This window comes from Protopterus annectens, chromosome 3.part0 (genome assembly GCF_019279795.1).
Source record: "Protopterus annectens isolate FY-2018-M chromosome 3.part0, PAN1.0, whole genome shotgun sequence".
NCBI classification, from domain to species: Eukaryota; Metazoa; Chordata; order Ceratodontiformes; family Protopteridae; genus Protopterus; species Protopterus annectens.
In genome coordinates this window covers 1,178,539,163-1,178,554,011 of record NC_056731.1, presented here as the reverse complement: position 1 = coordinate 1,178,554,011, position 14,849 = coordinate 1,178,539,163, and the positions used below count along the sequence as shown (strand labels likewise).

Below are 14,849 nucleotides of genomic sequence, written 5' to 3'. Positions count from 1 at the left end.
ACTAGGAAACAGGAGATAGTGCAGCAAAATAGGGTAAAATATACCATGGGGGATTTTAGTATATTCAATTATACCCAATGCAAGCTTGAGAAGGAACATTTTTTACTGTTTGCAAAGGGTATGAAGTATGTCCCTAACAAGAAATTCGACATAGTTTACAACATAGTTGAATTTAAAATATTTCTGAGGAAATTAAATCTTGAAATATTTTTTCAGAATGAAATTGAGTATAAAAAGAACAATGACCTAAGAAAGAAAAGTCATTTTGCACCCCCCCATGCATAACACCCTTGCAGCGTATGAAAAGGTAGTAACGGATGAAATGTATAGGTATCTAGAAATGACTAAACAGACAAGGCCTAAATTCAACCTGAGTAAGAAAGAACATCACATTCTCACTGAAATTTGTAGTAATCATAATATATGTATTATGACCTCAGACAAGGGAGGGGGAATTGTATTATATGATACTAGTGAGTATATGCACAAAATTTATGATATTTTAAATAACACGGGGGGAATTATGAAATTTCATCTATCAATCAAATAAATATTGCCAACAGGAGAATCAACCTATATCTGGAAGAATATCTATTGTACAATAGAATAGATATAGAAATGTATCGTTTTTTAAGAGTCGAATTTCCGGTGTTAGCTACAATTGTAGGGATATCTAAGGTACACAATAACTTAGAGGACCCCCCATTTCGTCCTATTATATCAGGAAGTAAAAGTAAAACCTTCCCCGTTGGAAAAGTAATTGACAGGTGGTTAAAATCCATTTATGATGAGGTCCCACACATAGTAAAAGACTACTGGGACTTCCTTAGTCGAATTAAACCCCAGTTATGGAAAGAAAATTTAATATTTTTGACAATTGATGTTGTTGATTTGTTCTCCTGTATACCTAAGGAAGAAGGTCTGATTAGATTTACCAACAGTATACAGAGGTATACACCATTTGACTGGGACAAAATTAGCTTATTAGAAGAATTTATGAGCATAATGTTGGATAATAACTACATATATTATGAAGGAGAACATTACAAACAGATTTGAGGGGTTGCTATGGGTACAGCTTGTGCCCCTATGTTTGCAAACCTTGTTCTATTAGATTGGGAGGAAGAATATATTTTCAAAAATGAATGGTACCAGTTCAATAGTTGTTATATTAGATTTCTGAATGATATATTTATATTGTGAACTGGTACCGTGGACGAAATTGTAGTTTTTATTGAATATCTTAACAAGTCTAGTACATATTTACAATAGTACTGGTATCCCATACCTTGACACTTATGTTTATTCTATAAATGGGGGTTTTAAATCTAAAATATATAGAAAGGAGACCTTCAGTAACACATACTTAGAGTTTTCCAGTAATCACCCTAGGAGTCAGAAGAGAAGTATTATTAAGGGACAATGTATTAGAGCTGCCCCACATGACTTCTGATTATTCTGAGATGGTGACAGAGATTGAATATATAGGAAATATGTTTAGAGAGAGGGGATACCCTAATGAAATCATTAATGATGTCACTGGGTATGTTAAAAGTGAGTGGGGGAAAAAGTACAAGCCCTTGCTGGGTGCAGATAAGGATACTATTAATGGACCCACTAATACAATAGTTAGGGACAAGACTAAGAAATTCAATAGAGCCTGTATATTACAATTTAATCCTTATGTTAAAGAAGTGAAAAATATTATACATAGAATTGGAATATTTTGAGATGTGATGAAAGGGTGCACAATTAATTAGGGGACAAACCCCATTTTGTATATAAAACAGGATTAAACTTGAAAACAAAAATTCAAACCAGTGACACATATAAGGAAAAAAGGAATAATAGGACGGAAGGCACAAGTAAATGTGGACATTGTGAACAGTGCTATGCAGTAAGCGAAGATTGTACCCTCACCTTAGGTAACATTAACAAAACAGTGATCAGGTTTAAAAAGGGTAATTGTCAGAACCAACTTGTGGTCTATTTAGCTACCTGCACCAATTGTCCTAGTTTTTATGTAGGAAAAATGGACAGGACATTTAGGAATCATATATACGACCATTTGTACTGTATTAGAAAAAAGACACAAATAATGCCCTATATAGACATTTGGAAGTTAGTGACACTTGTAATACTTTTAAATTTTCTATATTAGAATGTGTCAAGATCGACCCCAGAGGAGAAGATGTGAAAGCTAAACTGGGGGAGAGAGAAGTGAAATGGCAAATTTTATTGAATGCAGCCACCCCTCCAAGATTAAATGACTGTATTTCCACCAAACCCCTATTAAGTGCTTGAAAGGGGTATGTACCACAACAACATTAATTATTTTTACAGAGCTGTATTTTTAAAACACTAATAATATGAGTTAGTATCAGCATCTTAGCAGTTAAATTATTATTGTTTCCCATTATGATACATTGTATATATTTTTAACATTTTTAACAGGCATATAAATTTACACTTTGGTGTATTTGTTTTTAATATTTTATAACTTAAAAAAATTTAGGTGATTATATAACTTTAAATCATTATTATATGTATTTGCACAGTTTGATTGATTATAGTAGTTTAGAATTGAATTGTTGAATATTAATGAGGTTAATTAATGTAGTAATGTAATTGGAAGGTTATCATTATTTAACGACTGTTGTTCTTGGATATAGTGTTCTGAGGAAGTCTACTGTGAGTAGATGAAAGCGCTAAACCTGATGTTAAAATAAATAAGTATTTTTATTCAGCTGTAGTTTTATTTTTGGTACCTGGCACCGCTGTATCACCAGTAAATTACATACAAAAGGTAAAAGCCTGAAGGAGCTTTTGGAAAGGGGAAAGAAACTAGTTCATAGGAAAAGACTAGGTACCTGCAAGTGTGGCACATGTTCCCAATGTCCGTATATACAGAATCAGGATAGGGTGTACATTCCGGATAGGGACCGAGTTGTGGAGGCCAACAATCACTCCAATTGTTGTAGTGAAGGAGTGATATATTTAGCCACCTGCCAGAACTGTGGGGCATTCTATGTCGGTAAGACCACTCAAAAACTAAAAAGAAGAATATATGAGCATCTAAATGCCATAAAAAGTCAAGATCACAGTAATGCACTTTACAACAAACATTTCACAGTCTGTACCCTAATTAAGTGGAGATTTTTTGTATTGGAGAAGGTGGACATGGATCCCAGGGGAGGCCCGTGGGAAAACAAAATTGAAGTAAGGTAACTGTACTGGCAACTATTGTTGGAAGCTAACAAGACCGCAGGGTTAAATGAACATATTTTGATCACCCCCATTCTTAGAATGAGATCTGCAAAATTATAAATTGGCAGTTTATGTTATTTCTCATTATTGGGGGGAGATGTTTGATTATTTTCAGCATTTTAAATATATATTTTTATGCATCTAGGATAGAAAATGTCATGACTGACCCAATTAGGAAGTTATTCCATTTTATTCTATTTCATTTGATTTTAGCATATTGTACGCTTTTTATGTTTTTTATTTTATATATTAAATATATAGGATGCATCTTACATATGTTCTACAATTTTATACATATTTCACATTTTTATATTTACCATTGTAGAAACTCTGCATCTATATTTTTATGTTGTTTTTATTACTACTCAACAGTGTTTTTTCAGGGTTTTACTCTGGTTTACTAAGGGGTTAACCGTGACTGGGTTAATTTGTGATGGTGTGATTACTGCAAACTGACTCAATTATCAATTTAGGGAAGTATAAAAGGGGAGGAAATTGAAAGTTTGGTTTTCACATCTGATGAAGTCCATTTTGGATGAAAACGCTGTTGTGAAGATTGCGTTAATGTATTAAAATTGTTCGTTATTTGAGCCATCAGTGGACATTTTCATTTCAACCTCCTGTTAGTGCCTGGTTTTGCATTTTATAGGTTCATAGGTTCATACTAGGCTATCTGCCCTAGGGCATTTATAAGCCTAGCCAGAATGTGTTTGGCTTTCGCCACCCATTTTAAATTTATTTTGCTATGCCCTTTTTCGAGGTTAGTATACTGTGCCTCTGTCTAACAGTGACACAGAAGTGATACCCGGGGTAAACCTACGATCTCCCATCCACTCATCAAGATTCCTCTTGAAGAGAGTCAATGAGGGACTCTGCCTAACCTGGACTGGGATTTTATTCCAGAGTGAAGGGAGCCTCTGGGTTATGAATCTGTCCCTCCAGCATGTCCTATTTATTTCAGTGCTGAGGTTCAAGTCTCTCGAGCGCGTAGCTCAATGGGATTTGGATTTTCTGAGGTGCAGCATGTCCATTAATTCCGGGTTGGACATGGCTTTATACGTCAGGCACAGATCGCCTCTGAACAGGCGGTATGCCACTGAGTAGAGCTGGAGTTTCTTTAACTGGGCAGCATATGGCATCTGTTTGAGCCCTTTGATCCTCTTGCTGAGGTACTTTTGGGGTCTTTCCAGTTGCTGCAGGTGTCTGGTAAGGTACATCACAAAAGGGGCATTGTACTCAATTATGGGCCTGATGAGGGATGAGTAAAGAGGCACGATGACCTCCCTGATCTAGATGTGAATCCCTTCATGATTAGGTGGGCTATATAAAATGTTTTTCTAACCACTTTGGCCACGTGGTTGTCAAATGAGAGATTGCTATCAACTTGGGTCCCCAGGTCCCTAATTACTTCTTCTGTACTTAATGGATTACCACCTATGTGGTAATTTGTGGGCACTTTGTTTTTGCCTAAGGGGATGACTATACACTTTTTGGCATTTAGCTTGAGGCCATGGCTCTGGCACCAGTTGTCTGTTTCTATGAGGCCCTTTTGGAGGATGCTTGTATCGGCTGGAGAGTCGATTATGGCGCCCAGTTTGCAGTCATTTGCGAACTTGGTCAGCCACAGTCCTTCCGTGTTGGCCTGTACCTCCGAGAAATATATACCGAACAAGAGAGGTCCAAGGAATGAGCCTTGTGTGTCACCACTTGTAACTGGTTTGGAGTCTGACATGGCTCCAGCAATTCTAACCATGTGGGTTCTGTCCTTGAGCCAGTTTGCAATCCATCTAGTGACATAGGGGTTTATATTTAAGCTGGTGAGCTTATCTATAATGCCCAAGTGGGGTATTGTATCGAAGGCTTTTGCGAGGTCCAGGTAGGCTGTGTGGACCACCTTCCCCTCATCAATGGCCTTGGTGACTGTTTCAAAGAAATCAACCGGGTTTAAGAGGCAGGATCTGCCCTTAACAAAGCCAAACTGGGTAGGATCCAGTGTCTGTAGGTCCCCAATATCTTTATTTATGAGGTCCATGATGATCCTTTCCATAGCTTTGTAGACCAAGCTAGTCAGGCTTATGGAGCTATAGTTTCCAGGATCCGTTGAGGCACCACCTTTATGGAGAGGGACCACTGTTGCTGTACGCCACTCTTTGGGCACATATCCTGTAGTAAGGCTGAGATTGAACAGTAGTTTTATGTTTAGCTCTTCTTGGAGTTCATGTAGGACACAGCCTGGGACACCGTCTGGTCCCATTGATGCTGTGTTTTTTGCTTTGGAGATGGCGGCTCTTACCTGAGCATCTGAGATGTCAGGGGGGCAGCACTCTGCTGGGATAGATATTTGCCCTTTTGGTGGGGAGGGGGGGAGAAGTTTGCGCTGAACCTGTCAGCTAGGATGTTGGCAATGTCTGTGGGTTCAGTGTATTTTTTGTCATTTTGGACTAATTCTGAGCATATCTGGGAATTACCACCCAGGTTCCTAACATAACTAAAGAAAGCCTTGTGATTATCCTTAGTGTCCTGTGCAATTTTTCTCTCGAAGCTGGCCTTAGACAATTTTATGAGTGCCCGTAGTTTTTTGCTAATACTGATCAGTGATGCCTTTCCTTTTTGGGATTTTGCTCTCTCATTTAGTAGCTTCCTCCTTCTATTGTATAGTTTGTTTATGGCTGGGGTCCACCAGACAGGACGTCTGCCTTTGGAGGATTGGGTCTTGGTTTTATTTGGGATCGCATGACCCATGCATTCCTGAAGGTGTTCATAGAATGCATTTATAAAGGATTCTGTGGTCTGGGCCGTATTTTCCACAGGCCCAGGGGCTTTGAAGGATTCCACCTCGGTTTTGAGGAGTGTGAAATTTGCTTTAGAGAAGGTTTTCACTGTGGTTTTCTGGGCAGGGGGTGGGGTCGGGATGTGAATATCCAGTGAGATTAGCTTATGGTCTGATCTTACCAGTGAGGGATACACTTCTGGTCTGGAGCATAGAGTCCCCATGTTGGTGATGATCAGGTCCAGTATGTTTTCCCCTCTTGTGGGAGTGGTAACAAGTTGTTCCATAGCATTTGAGTTTATAAATTCTAGGAACCTTTGGGCTAGGGTGTTGGAGCTAGAGTAATGCTCCCAGTCTATGTTTGGGTAGTTGAAGTCGCCCAATATAATTGTGTTTGGAGAGACCTTCATATTTTCCAGTGTTCTCAGGAAGGCCGAGTGGGGTTCCTGGGTTTGGGAGGGTGGTCTGTAGCAGGCTATAAACTGGAAGGCAGTTTTACCCACTGTTAGTTGCACATGGATAGTCTCTGATGCTTCGTGCTTTGCCACCAACCTGGAGGTGTGGGTATCTTTGATGAATATCGATACTCCCCCTCCTTTTGTGGTTCGGTCCAAGTTTTGGGGCCGAAAAGCATTTTACTGTGGTTATTAGTTTTGTTCAGGCACTTGATCTCAATTTCCTTGTGGTTATATTGTTATTCCATACTCAAGTTTGTGTCTAATGTAACTAACAAACAATGACGTCATCATTTTAGATTTCCTGGACTTTATAAACCTTTTTATACAACCTATAGTTCTACAACTATCATTAACCAATTGGTTGATATGATTAGAAAAACTCATAGCTGGATCTACCTTTATACCCAGGTCCTTAAGTGAGTCTACACATACCCCATTTGACTGCAATGAGAGCAGAACCCCTTCATATCTAAGTACACCAACTAGGGAACACTATATGTAAGGCAAGTGTCACAGCTCAAGTCTGACTTGAAGAGTTTCAGACAACAGTTTATAGGTGATGCCATCAAACGTGTCTGGTGAAGAGAAAATGGTAATAGCAATGTTTCACATGTCGTTGTAAAATGCTCTCTCTAATGTCAAACAACTGCACACACACACACACACACACACACACACACACACACACACACACACACACACACACACACACACACACACACACACACACCACTTGACAGCAAATAGAACAGAACCCTACATAGCTAAGTACACCAACTAGAGAACTCTGTAATAAAGACAAGCGCCACAGCTTAAGTCTGACTTAGGGAATGTCAGACAGTTTATAGGTGATGACATCACACACACACACACACACACACACACACACACACACACACACACACACACACACACACACACACACACACACACACACACACATGCACACACACCTCAGTTGACTGCAGTGAGAACATACCTCCTACCTCTCTAAGTACACAGAATAGAGAACACAGTACTTTGTGCAAGCACCACAGCACAAGTCTAACTTTTACAAGGCTGCAGGTCAATTTATAGTAGATGACATCAGTAATGGATGTTGTAAGAATATGTTGGGAGGCCAGTGTGAAATGTATGTGTGAGCATTTGCAAGTGTCAACATATTGGTGATCCATGGGATTGGTGATAGATATTATATAAAAGTAAAGTTGTCTTCCCTCATAGTAACAGCATGACATTTTTAGAAATGGTATGTGATACAAAGCCTGTAAAGTATGCAGAAAGAAATATGCGGCAAACAAGTGTGATTAGCCTAGGAAAATGTGTTTGCATGACAACAAGATATGTTGTGGGCTTAAATATTTGTAACTAAAGGCTATGATAATAGAGGCTTGCTGAAGTAGCATGATAAGCTAAGTACATACAAAGACTCAATTGACAGAATTAATCTAACAAACGTAAATGGCTAACAGTGCAAAATGAAATGGCTATCTTGTCACAATAGTACACCCTGGTCTTCTTAGAAACTGATAAGGAAACAGAAAGCTGGTGAGGTCCATAATATTCTCAGAAATTGATAACAGAACAAGAACTGTTGTGGTCCACAGTAAAGCCACAGATATGCCAAGAATGTTGCAAGAAGATTTAAGCTTAAACTGTATAAAAGGGACCAAAAAACAACTGGTTAAAAAAAGGACAGTTCATTATGAACTCAGAGTCATTTGAGGAAGTGCAATGTATCTGTCAGTAATCCATGTTATAAAGGAAATGTTAATATCTCAACAGTAGTGTTTGGTCGGTCATATTAATAAATATTATATTAAGTACAAATACAGTTGTATAGTGTTGTAGTCTTTGTTTGCTATTTTTAACAGTGGTGAACCAGACTAGATCTGAATCTTTAGTAATATATTTGTACCAGTCTGCTATGACAAACACTTGGTTATCTCACTGGCACAAACATCAATACAGTCGGTATTGACCAGCTCAGTAGTATCTATTACTTCCAAGTTTCGGTGAAGCCGAGATTTCATCTTTGCATCTGGTCTAAGACATTTCATCATCATTTTCAAGAGAGAGAGAATTTCCAGCTTTTGGTTTTGGTTGACAGCCTGATCAGCTGTTAGCCATTTCTGAAATACGGTAAGCCTCTTTCTGAAATAACATTGATGCCATCAAGGACTTAAGCAGAAAATGCCCACATACTGTGGCAATAGACTTAAATCAAACACCAGATAAAATTTGGACCTTAGTATGCAAATTTTATGAACAAGCCAGCAGTGATGTTAAAAGTAACAAAACATTGTTTGGTACTAGCAAAAGTGACAAAGTTTATATTTGTAAATGGATACAGTGTTATGATCAATATTTGCATAAACTGTAGGGATACATATCCTTGATTCTGTATTACATGTCAAAAAACTGTGATGCAAAAGATAACATCAAAATTTACACAGGACAGGTTAGACATTGTATGTGAAACAAAAGGTCATTTTGTAATGCCATTCTCCACTTTTTATAGGGAATTTCAGTCATTTTTAGATAAAAAGAAATGATTGCAGTTTGGGTAGATGGCAGAATTTTTTAAGACTTACTGTAAGCAGTGGGATGGCATTACTAACAATAAGGAACTTTCAGACAAAGAGCAGGAAGGTCATTAAAAAAATTGCTAACAAACAACTGGAAATGTTGAAAAAGCATGACATAGAAGTCAGGAAACATGCACAATATGTTATTGTCTTTTTGGAAAGAGCTGAAGAGGCAATACATGCCATCACCAAGGTTCAGTCGGGGGGGGGAGATGAAACAGAAACACTTAGTTATTAATCAAAGAAAAACAGAGATCCCTGGAGGCATTAGCTAAAGAGGCAGAACTACAAATAAAAATAAGGGAATTACAGAAACAATTGCATGAATGTAAAGCTTCAGAGACAGAATTACAAAAACAGTTACAGGAGCTTAAAGCTTCAGACACCATTAAGACTGAGGCTGTACAAACAGTGGCAGGCACTTCAGTTAATCTATACCAGCAATCTTGTCTGTTACAGAACCATAAACAAGGTATTTTTTACACTATGTTAACATTTGAAGATTGGTTGTCATATACAGCTGGCAATGCATGGAATAATTATTTAAGACAATGATTTATAGTATTTATTCCACAATGTTACAAGACTTTCATTGTTGCTAAAGATTGTAATCTTGATTCAAAATTAAACAGAATGGCGGCGTACTCCTGGCATATTTGCAGCGTCAACTAAGTTGTTAGAATATTTTAACACTACAGTTTCCAACAAAATGTTGGAACAGGCAGAACATTTTAAGTTGGCTTTTCAAATTATTCATAACATAGATGATAGGAAAATGGAAAGACCAGAAATTAGAAAGAGGTTAATACATACATTTTTGGAGCAAGTAAAGGTAGTTCTGGGTGACATTAAATGTATCTATGAAGAAACTACTGAAACATAAGAGCAATGTGTTCACAAGTTGATGAGAGGAAGGGTGATGAACGATGATGGAGACAATTTCAAACATAACATTTTCTCCCTTGGCACTGATGAAGATGGCTTTGAAATTATAGGTACAGTAAGATGGGGAAGAGGTAGAGGCAGGTGAGGGGATGAGAGAAGGGACATGCAGTGTCAACCCCTCTGGTTCCACAAAGCCCTGATGAAAAAAGGTCACATTTTTTTTATGTAAGAAACTTGGATATGTCAAGCAAGAGTGTCCACATTATAAAAAGTGGAAAGATAAGCAGATAAAGAAGGGAATATATGCTAAGAAATGAGAGTCTAAAGAAGCTGGAAAATGAAAACAAAATCAAAAATTACAGGAAGATAGTATTGAGAGTCAGACATTTTTCAGTAAGTCAAGGGGAAGTTATAAAAAACAATAATATGACAATGAAGGAAATGTCTACCCAGTGGAATATAGAGAAAAAGCTCCTTATAATCCAGACCACAAGAAAAGAGAGGCTGTGTCTCTGGAATTGCAACATCCTGCATATGCAGTGGATGAGGATATTTCCCAGGAGCAAGAACACAATATTTGTGTCATTAGAGAAGTCTCCAGAAATGTGGGGAATGATGAAGATTCAAAATATGGCTGTGCCCCCCCCCACCCAAATAGTTTATTTTGTGTCTTTTAAGTGAGGGAATGATTGTTGACCTTTGAGGGGTGTTTGGGTGGAGGGGATGGTGTAGAAAAATGTCCTAATAGACACAGGAGCAGCAGTCTCTGTTATAAACAGATGGTTAATGATGGACCCAAGAAAGAAAACTTTAATTTCGGGTTTCAACAGTAGTTCATGTATCACAGTAGGCAGTGAGCCTGAAGAAATCAGATTTGATCAGGACGGGGAATTCATATTATGAACATTTTTGATGCATCCCAGTTGTAGGATCACAATAATAGGGATGGATATTATGAACAAATTGGGAATAGTAATAGATTTTTCCAACTGCATTTTGTGGAAAACAAAAGATGAAAACAAAGTGGGCAGTGACCATCAGTGTATGACAGTACCAGTTAACTTATATAATACTATACTATAATAATAATACTGTATACTCATATAAGGGCTTCTTATATCATTTAAGAAACTGTACTGTATGCTAACAATTATGTATGCAGGTTTCATTTTTGTGCTATATACTTGTTTATTAAGAATTTGCATTAGTTGATTAAGAATTAGCATTTTTGCTGCTTCTATCTTTTCTTCTCTGCTACCCACTCTGATCTCATAGTAATACAACACATCTCTGTGTACTCTCCATTCCTTCATCTACCCTACTGCAATTCCTCTTCCATAGCCTATTCCTGCTTATCTTTCCCCACTGCTTATAACCTGCTCCCTCTTCCTAATCTATCTCTTCCCTATTTGTAACCTTGGTCTTCTCCACTCAACTATCTAGGCTGTTAATTGTTACCTTCACCAGCACTGTTGTTTAACCTCCTCTGCTCTTCCCTCTTTATTTTAGGTGACAACCCTTAACATCCCAACTGGACTATCAATGCTAAAACTACTCGGGTGATTATAACTACCCAGATTCCTGCCCTCAAAGAAATGGCAGTGCTACAACAGACAGCTGAACCAGCCATTAATATAACCAATTTATGTATGTGTATTATTCTATCATTTTTTTGGCCATTTTCACTTAGTGCAATTACAACCTTTTAGCATCCGCTCCCTTTCATCAATGAGTAGCACATTACCCGGTCCGACCAGTCTCTCCCCTCCTATCTCTTTCCTTCCTGTTGTAGCCTTTGCTCTAGTTACTTTTCTGTCCCATAAAAATTATACTGAATACTAATGCCCAGCTAAGTTTTTGCCCAGCTGCTTCTTTTTTCATTCTTACTTACTTACTTATGCCCGTCACCCTTGACAGGGTATGGGCCACCAACTACAGCTCTCCACCGAATCTTGTCCTGGGCCAACTGTTCTATTTGGTTCCATGTGTAGCCTCTAAGCTTAGCATCTGCCTCAAAGTCTCGCCTCCAGGTGTTTCGTGGGCGGCCTCTTCCTCTCTTCCCCTGAGGATTCCAGCACAACGCCTGTCTTGTAATATTGTTTGCTGGTTTGCGAAGAGTATGCCCGATCCATCTCCACCTCCTCCTCTTAACTTCTTCCCCAATCGAAAGTTGGTTGGTCCTTTCCAAAAGGGTGGTGTTGCTAATAGTGTCTGGCGATCGAATCCATAAAATCTTCCTGAGACAGCTATTTGTAAATGTCTGAAGTTTTTTAGTGGTGGTCTTGTTTAACCCCCAGGTCTCTGCCACATACAGCAGTACTGACTTTACATTAGAGTTAAACAGCCTTATCTTGTTGATCAAGGATAGTTCTCTTGTTTTCCAGACCCTATTTAACTGTATGAAGGCTGCTCTTGCTTTTCCTATCCTTGCCCTGACATCAGCTTCTGATCCGCCCTGCTTGTCAATTATGCTGCCAAGGTAGGTAAAGGACTGCACTTCCTCCAGTGGCTTCCCTTGCAGAGTGATAGGGTTAGTATTTGTGGAGTTTAATTTAAGGATCTTTGTCTTCAGATTGTTAATGTTAAGACCCACCTCTAGTGCTGTAACTGCCACCAAATTTGTCTTGTTTTGCATTTGCTGCTGGCTGTGAGAGATGAGGGCAAGATCATCAGCATAGTCCAGATCTTCCAGCTGATTCCATAGGGTCCATTGGATCCCATTTTTCTGTCCTGCAGTAGATTTCTTCATAATCCAATCGATAACTAACAGGAAGAGGAATGGTGACAGTAAGCATCCTTGCCTGACCCCAGTTTTTACTTGAAAGCTTTCAGAGAGCTGCCCTCCATGTATAACCCTGCATGATAGACCATTGTATGAGTTCTTTATCAAATTTACTATTTTCGTTGGTATACCATAGTGCTTCAGAAGGCTCCACAGTGTCTCTCTGTCCACGCTATCAAATGCCTTTTCAAAGTCAACAAAATTGATATGCAATGGTGAGCTCCATTCAACTGACTGTTCCACAATTATTCTGAGCGTTGCAATTTGATCAGTACACGATCTATTTTTGCGGAAGCCTGCCTGCTCTTCTCTCAGCTTTTTGTCAGTGATGTCCTTTATCCTTTCCAAAAGGATATGGTTGAAAACTTTTCCTGGAACTGATAGAAGATTGATGCCTCTGTAGTTGTCGCATTTGCTAAGGTCCCGTTTCTTGGGAAGCTTAATGAGATGGCTCTCTTTCCATTCTGAAGGAACAGTTTCCTCTGCCCAGATTCTTTCAAAGAGTGGATACAACATCTCCACTGATGTATTCAGGTCTGCTTTAAGGGCCTCTGCCAAGATGTTATCTGGTCCTGCCACTTTCCCATTTTTCATTTGGATGATGGCTTTCCTGATCTCTTCCTTGCTCGGCTTTTCAAAATTGATTGATAGATCTTCATTGGCTGGCTCAATAATTGGAGGGTTTAGAGGAGACGGTCTGTTTAGAAGTTCTTCAAAGTGTTCCACCCACCTTTTCAGTTGATGTTCTATACTATTGATGGTTTTCCCTTGCTTATCTTTAACAGGTCTCTCTGGCTTACTGTACTTTCCTGAAAGTCGCTTGGTGATATCATACAACATTTTTGTGTTACCACTGTAAGCTGCCAGTTCTGCCTCAACTGCCAACTGTTCCACATAATTGTTCTTGTCTATTTTAATGCATCTTTTGACCTCTCTGTGGGCATCTGCATATTCTTCTTGGGCCTTGCTCTTTGAAGCTCTGGTTTTACTGTTATTTACTTTTGCCTTCTTCCTCTTTCAGTCTTCTATCTTTACCAGTGTTTCTGCAGTGATCCACTCTTTCTGATGATACTTTTTAGGTCCCAGTGTCTCTTGACAAGCTAAGTCTACAGCCTTTTTCACATTCTGCCATAAGCTGTTTACTCCACCCTCCTCAACCAGTTCTTGTAGCACTTCAAATTTGTTCTTCAGTGCAATGTTGAACTGTTCTTTTGTCTGAGAATCTTTCAATACTGTATGCTAACAATTATGTATGCAGATTTCATTTTTGTGCTATATACTTGTTTATTAAGAATTTGCATTAGTTGATTAAGAATTAGCATTTTTGCTGCTTCTATCTTTTCTTCTCTGCTACCCACTCTGATCTCATAGTAATACAACACATCTCTGTGTATTCCCCATTCCTTCATCTACCCTACTGCAATTCCTCTTCCATAGCCTATTCCTGCTTATCTTTACCCACTGCTTTTAACCTGTTCCCTCTTCCTAACCTATCTTTTCCCTATTTGTAACCTTGGTCTTCTCCACTCAACTATCTAGACTGTTAATTGTTACCTTCACCAGCACTGTTGTTTAACCTCCTCTGCTCTTCCCTCTTTATTTTAGGTGACAACCCTTAACATCCCAACTGGACTATCAATGCTAAAACTACTCGGGTGATTATAACTACCCAGATTCCTGCCCTCAAAGAAATAGCAGTGCTACAACAGACAGCTGAACCAGCCATTAATATAACCAATTTATGTATGTGTATTATTCTATCATTTTTTGGCCATTTTCACTTAGTGTAATTACAACCTTTTAGCATCCGCTCCCTTTCATCAATGAGTAGCGCATTACCTGGTCCGACCAGTCTCTCCCCTCCTATCTCTTTCCTTCCTGTTGTACCCTTTGCTCTAGTTACTTTTCTGTCCCATAAAAATTATACTGAATACTAATGCCCAGCTGCTTCTTTTTTCATTCTACCAGCTAGTTTTTGTCCAACTGCTTTGTAAACCCCATTACTAAAGATTCTGGGCTTACTGGAGTTCTCACACATTGTTTTTGCAGGCATTAGATTTCAACAAGGTGTAGCCCTGCTCCATTTACCCTCCACTCTG

At 38.7% G+C, this 14,849-nt stretch overlaps 1 protein-coding gene across 1 annotated transcript in view; it reads right to left on the bottom strand.

Annotated features, from left to right (window-relative positions):
* Positions 1-13,590, bottom strand: part of CNGB3 (cyclic nucleotide gated channel subunit beta 3) — an 812,110-nt gene extending 798,520 nt beyond the window's left edge. The window contains exon 1 of the mRNA XM_044065779.1: positions 12,865-13,590. Coding sequence (XP_043921714.1) covers positions 12,865-13,590 — 726 coding nt within the window. The remainder of the gene's footprint in view (positions 1-12,864) is intronic.
* Positions 13,591-14,849: the final 1,259 nt, after the last annotated feature.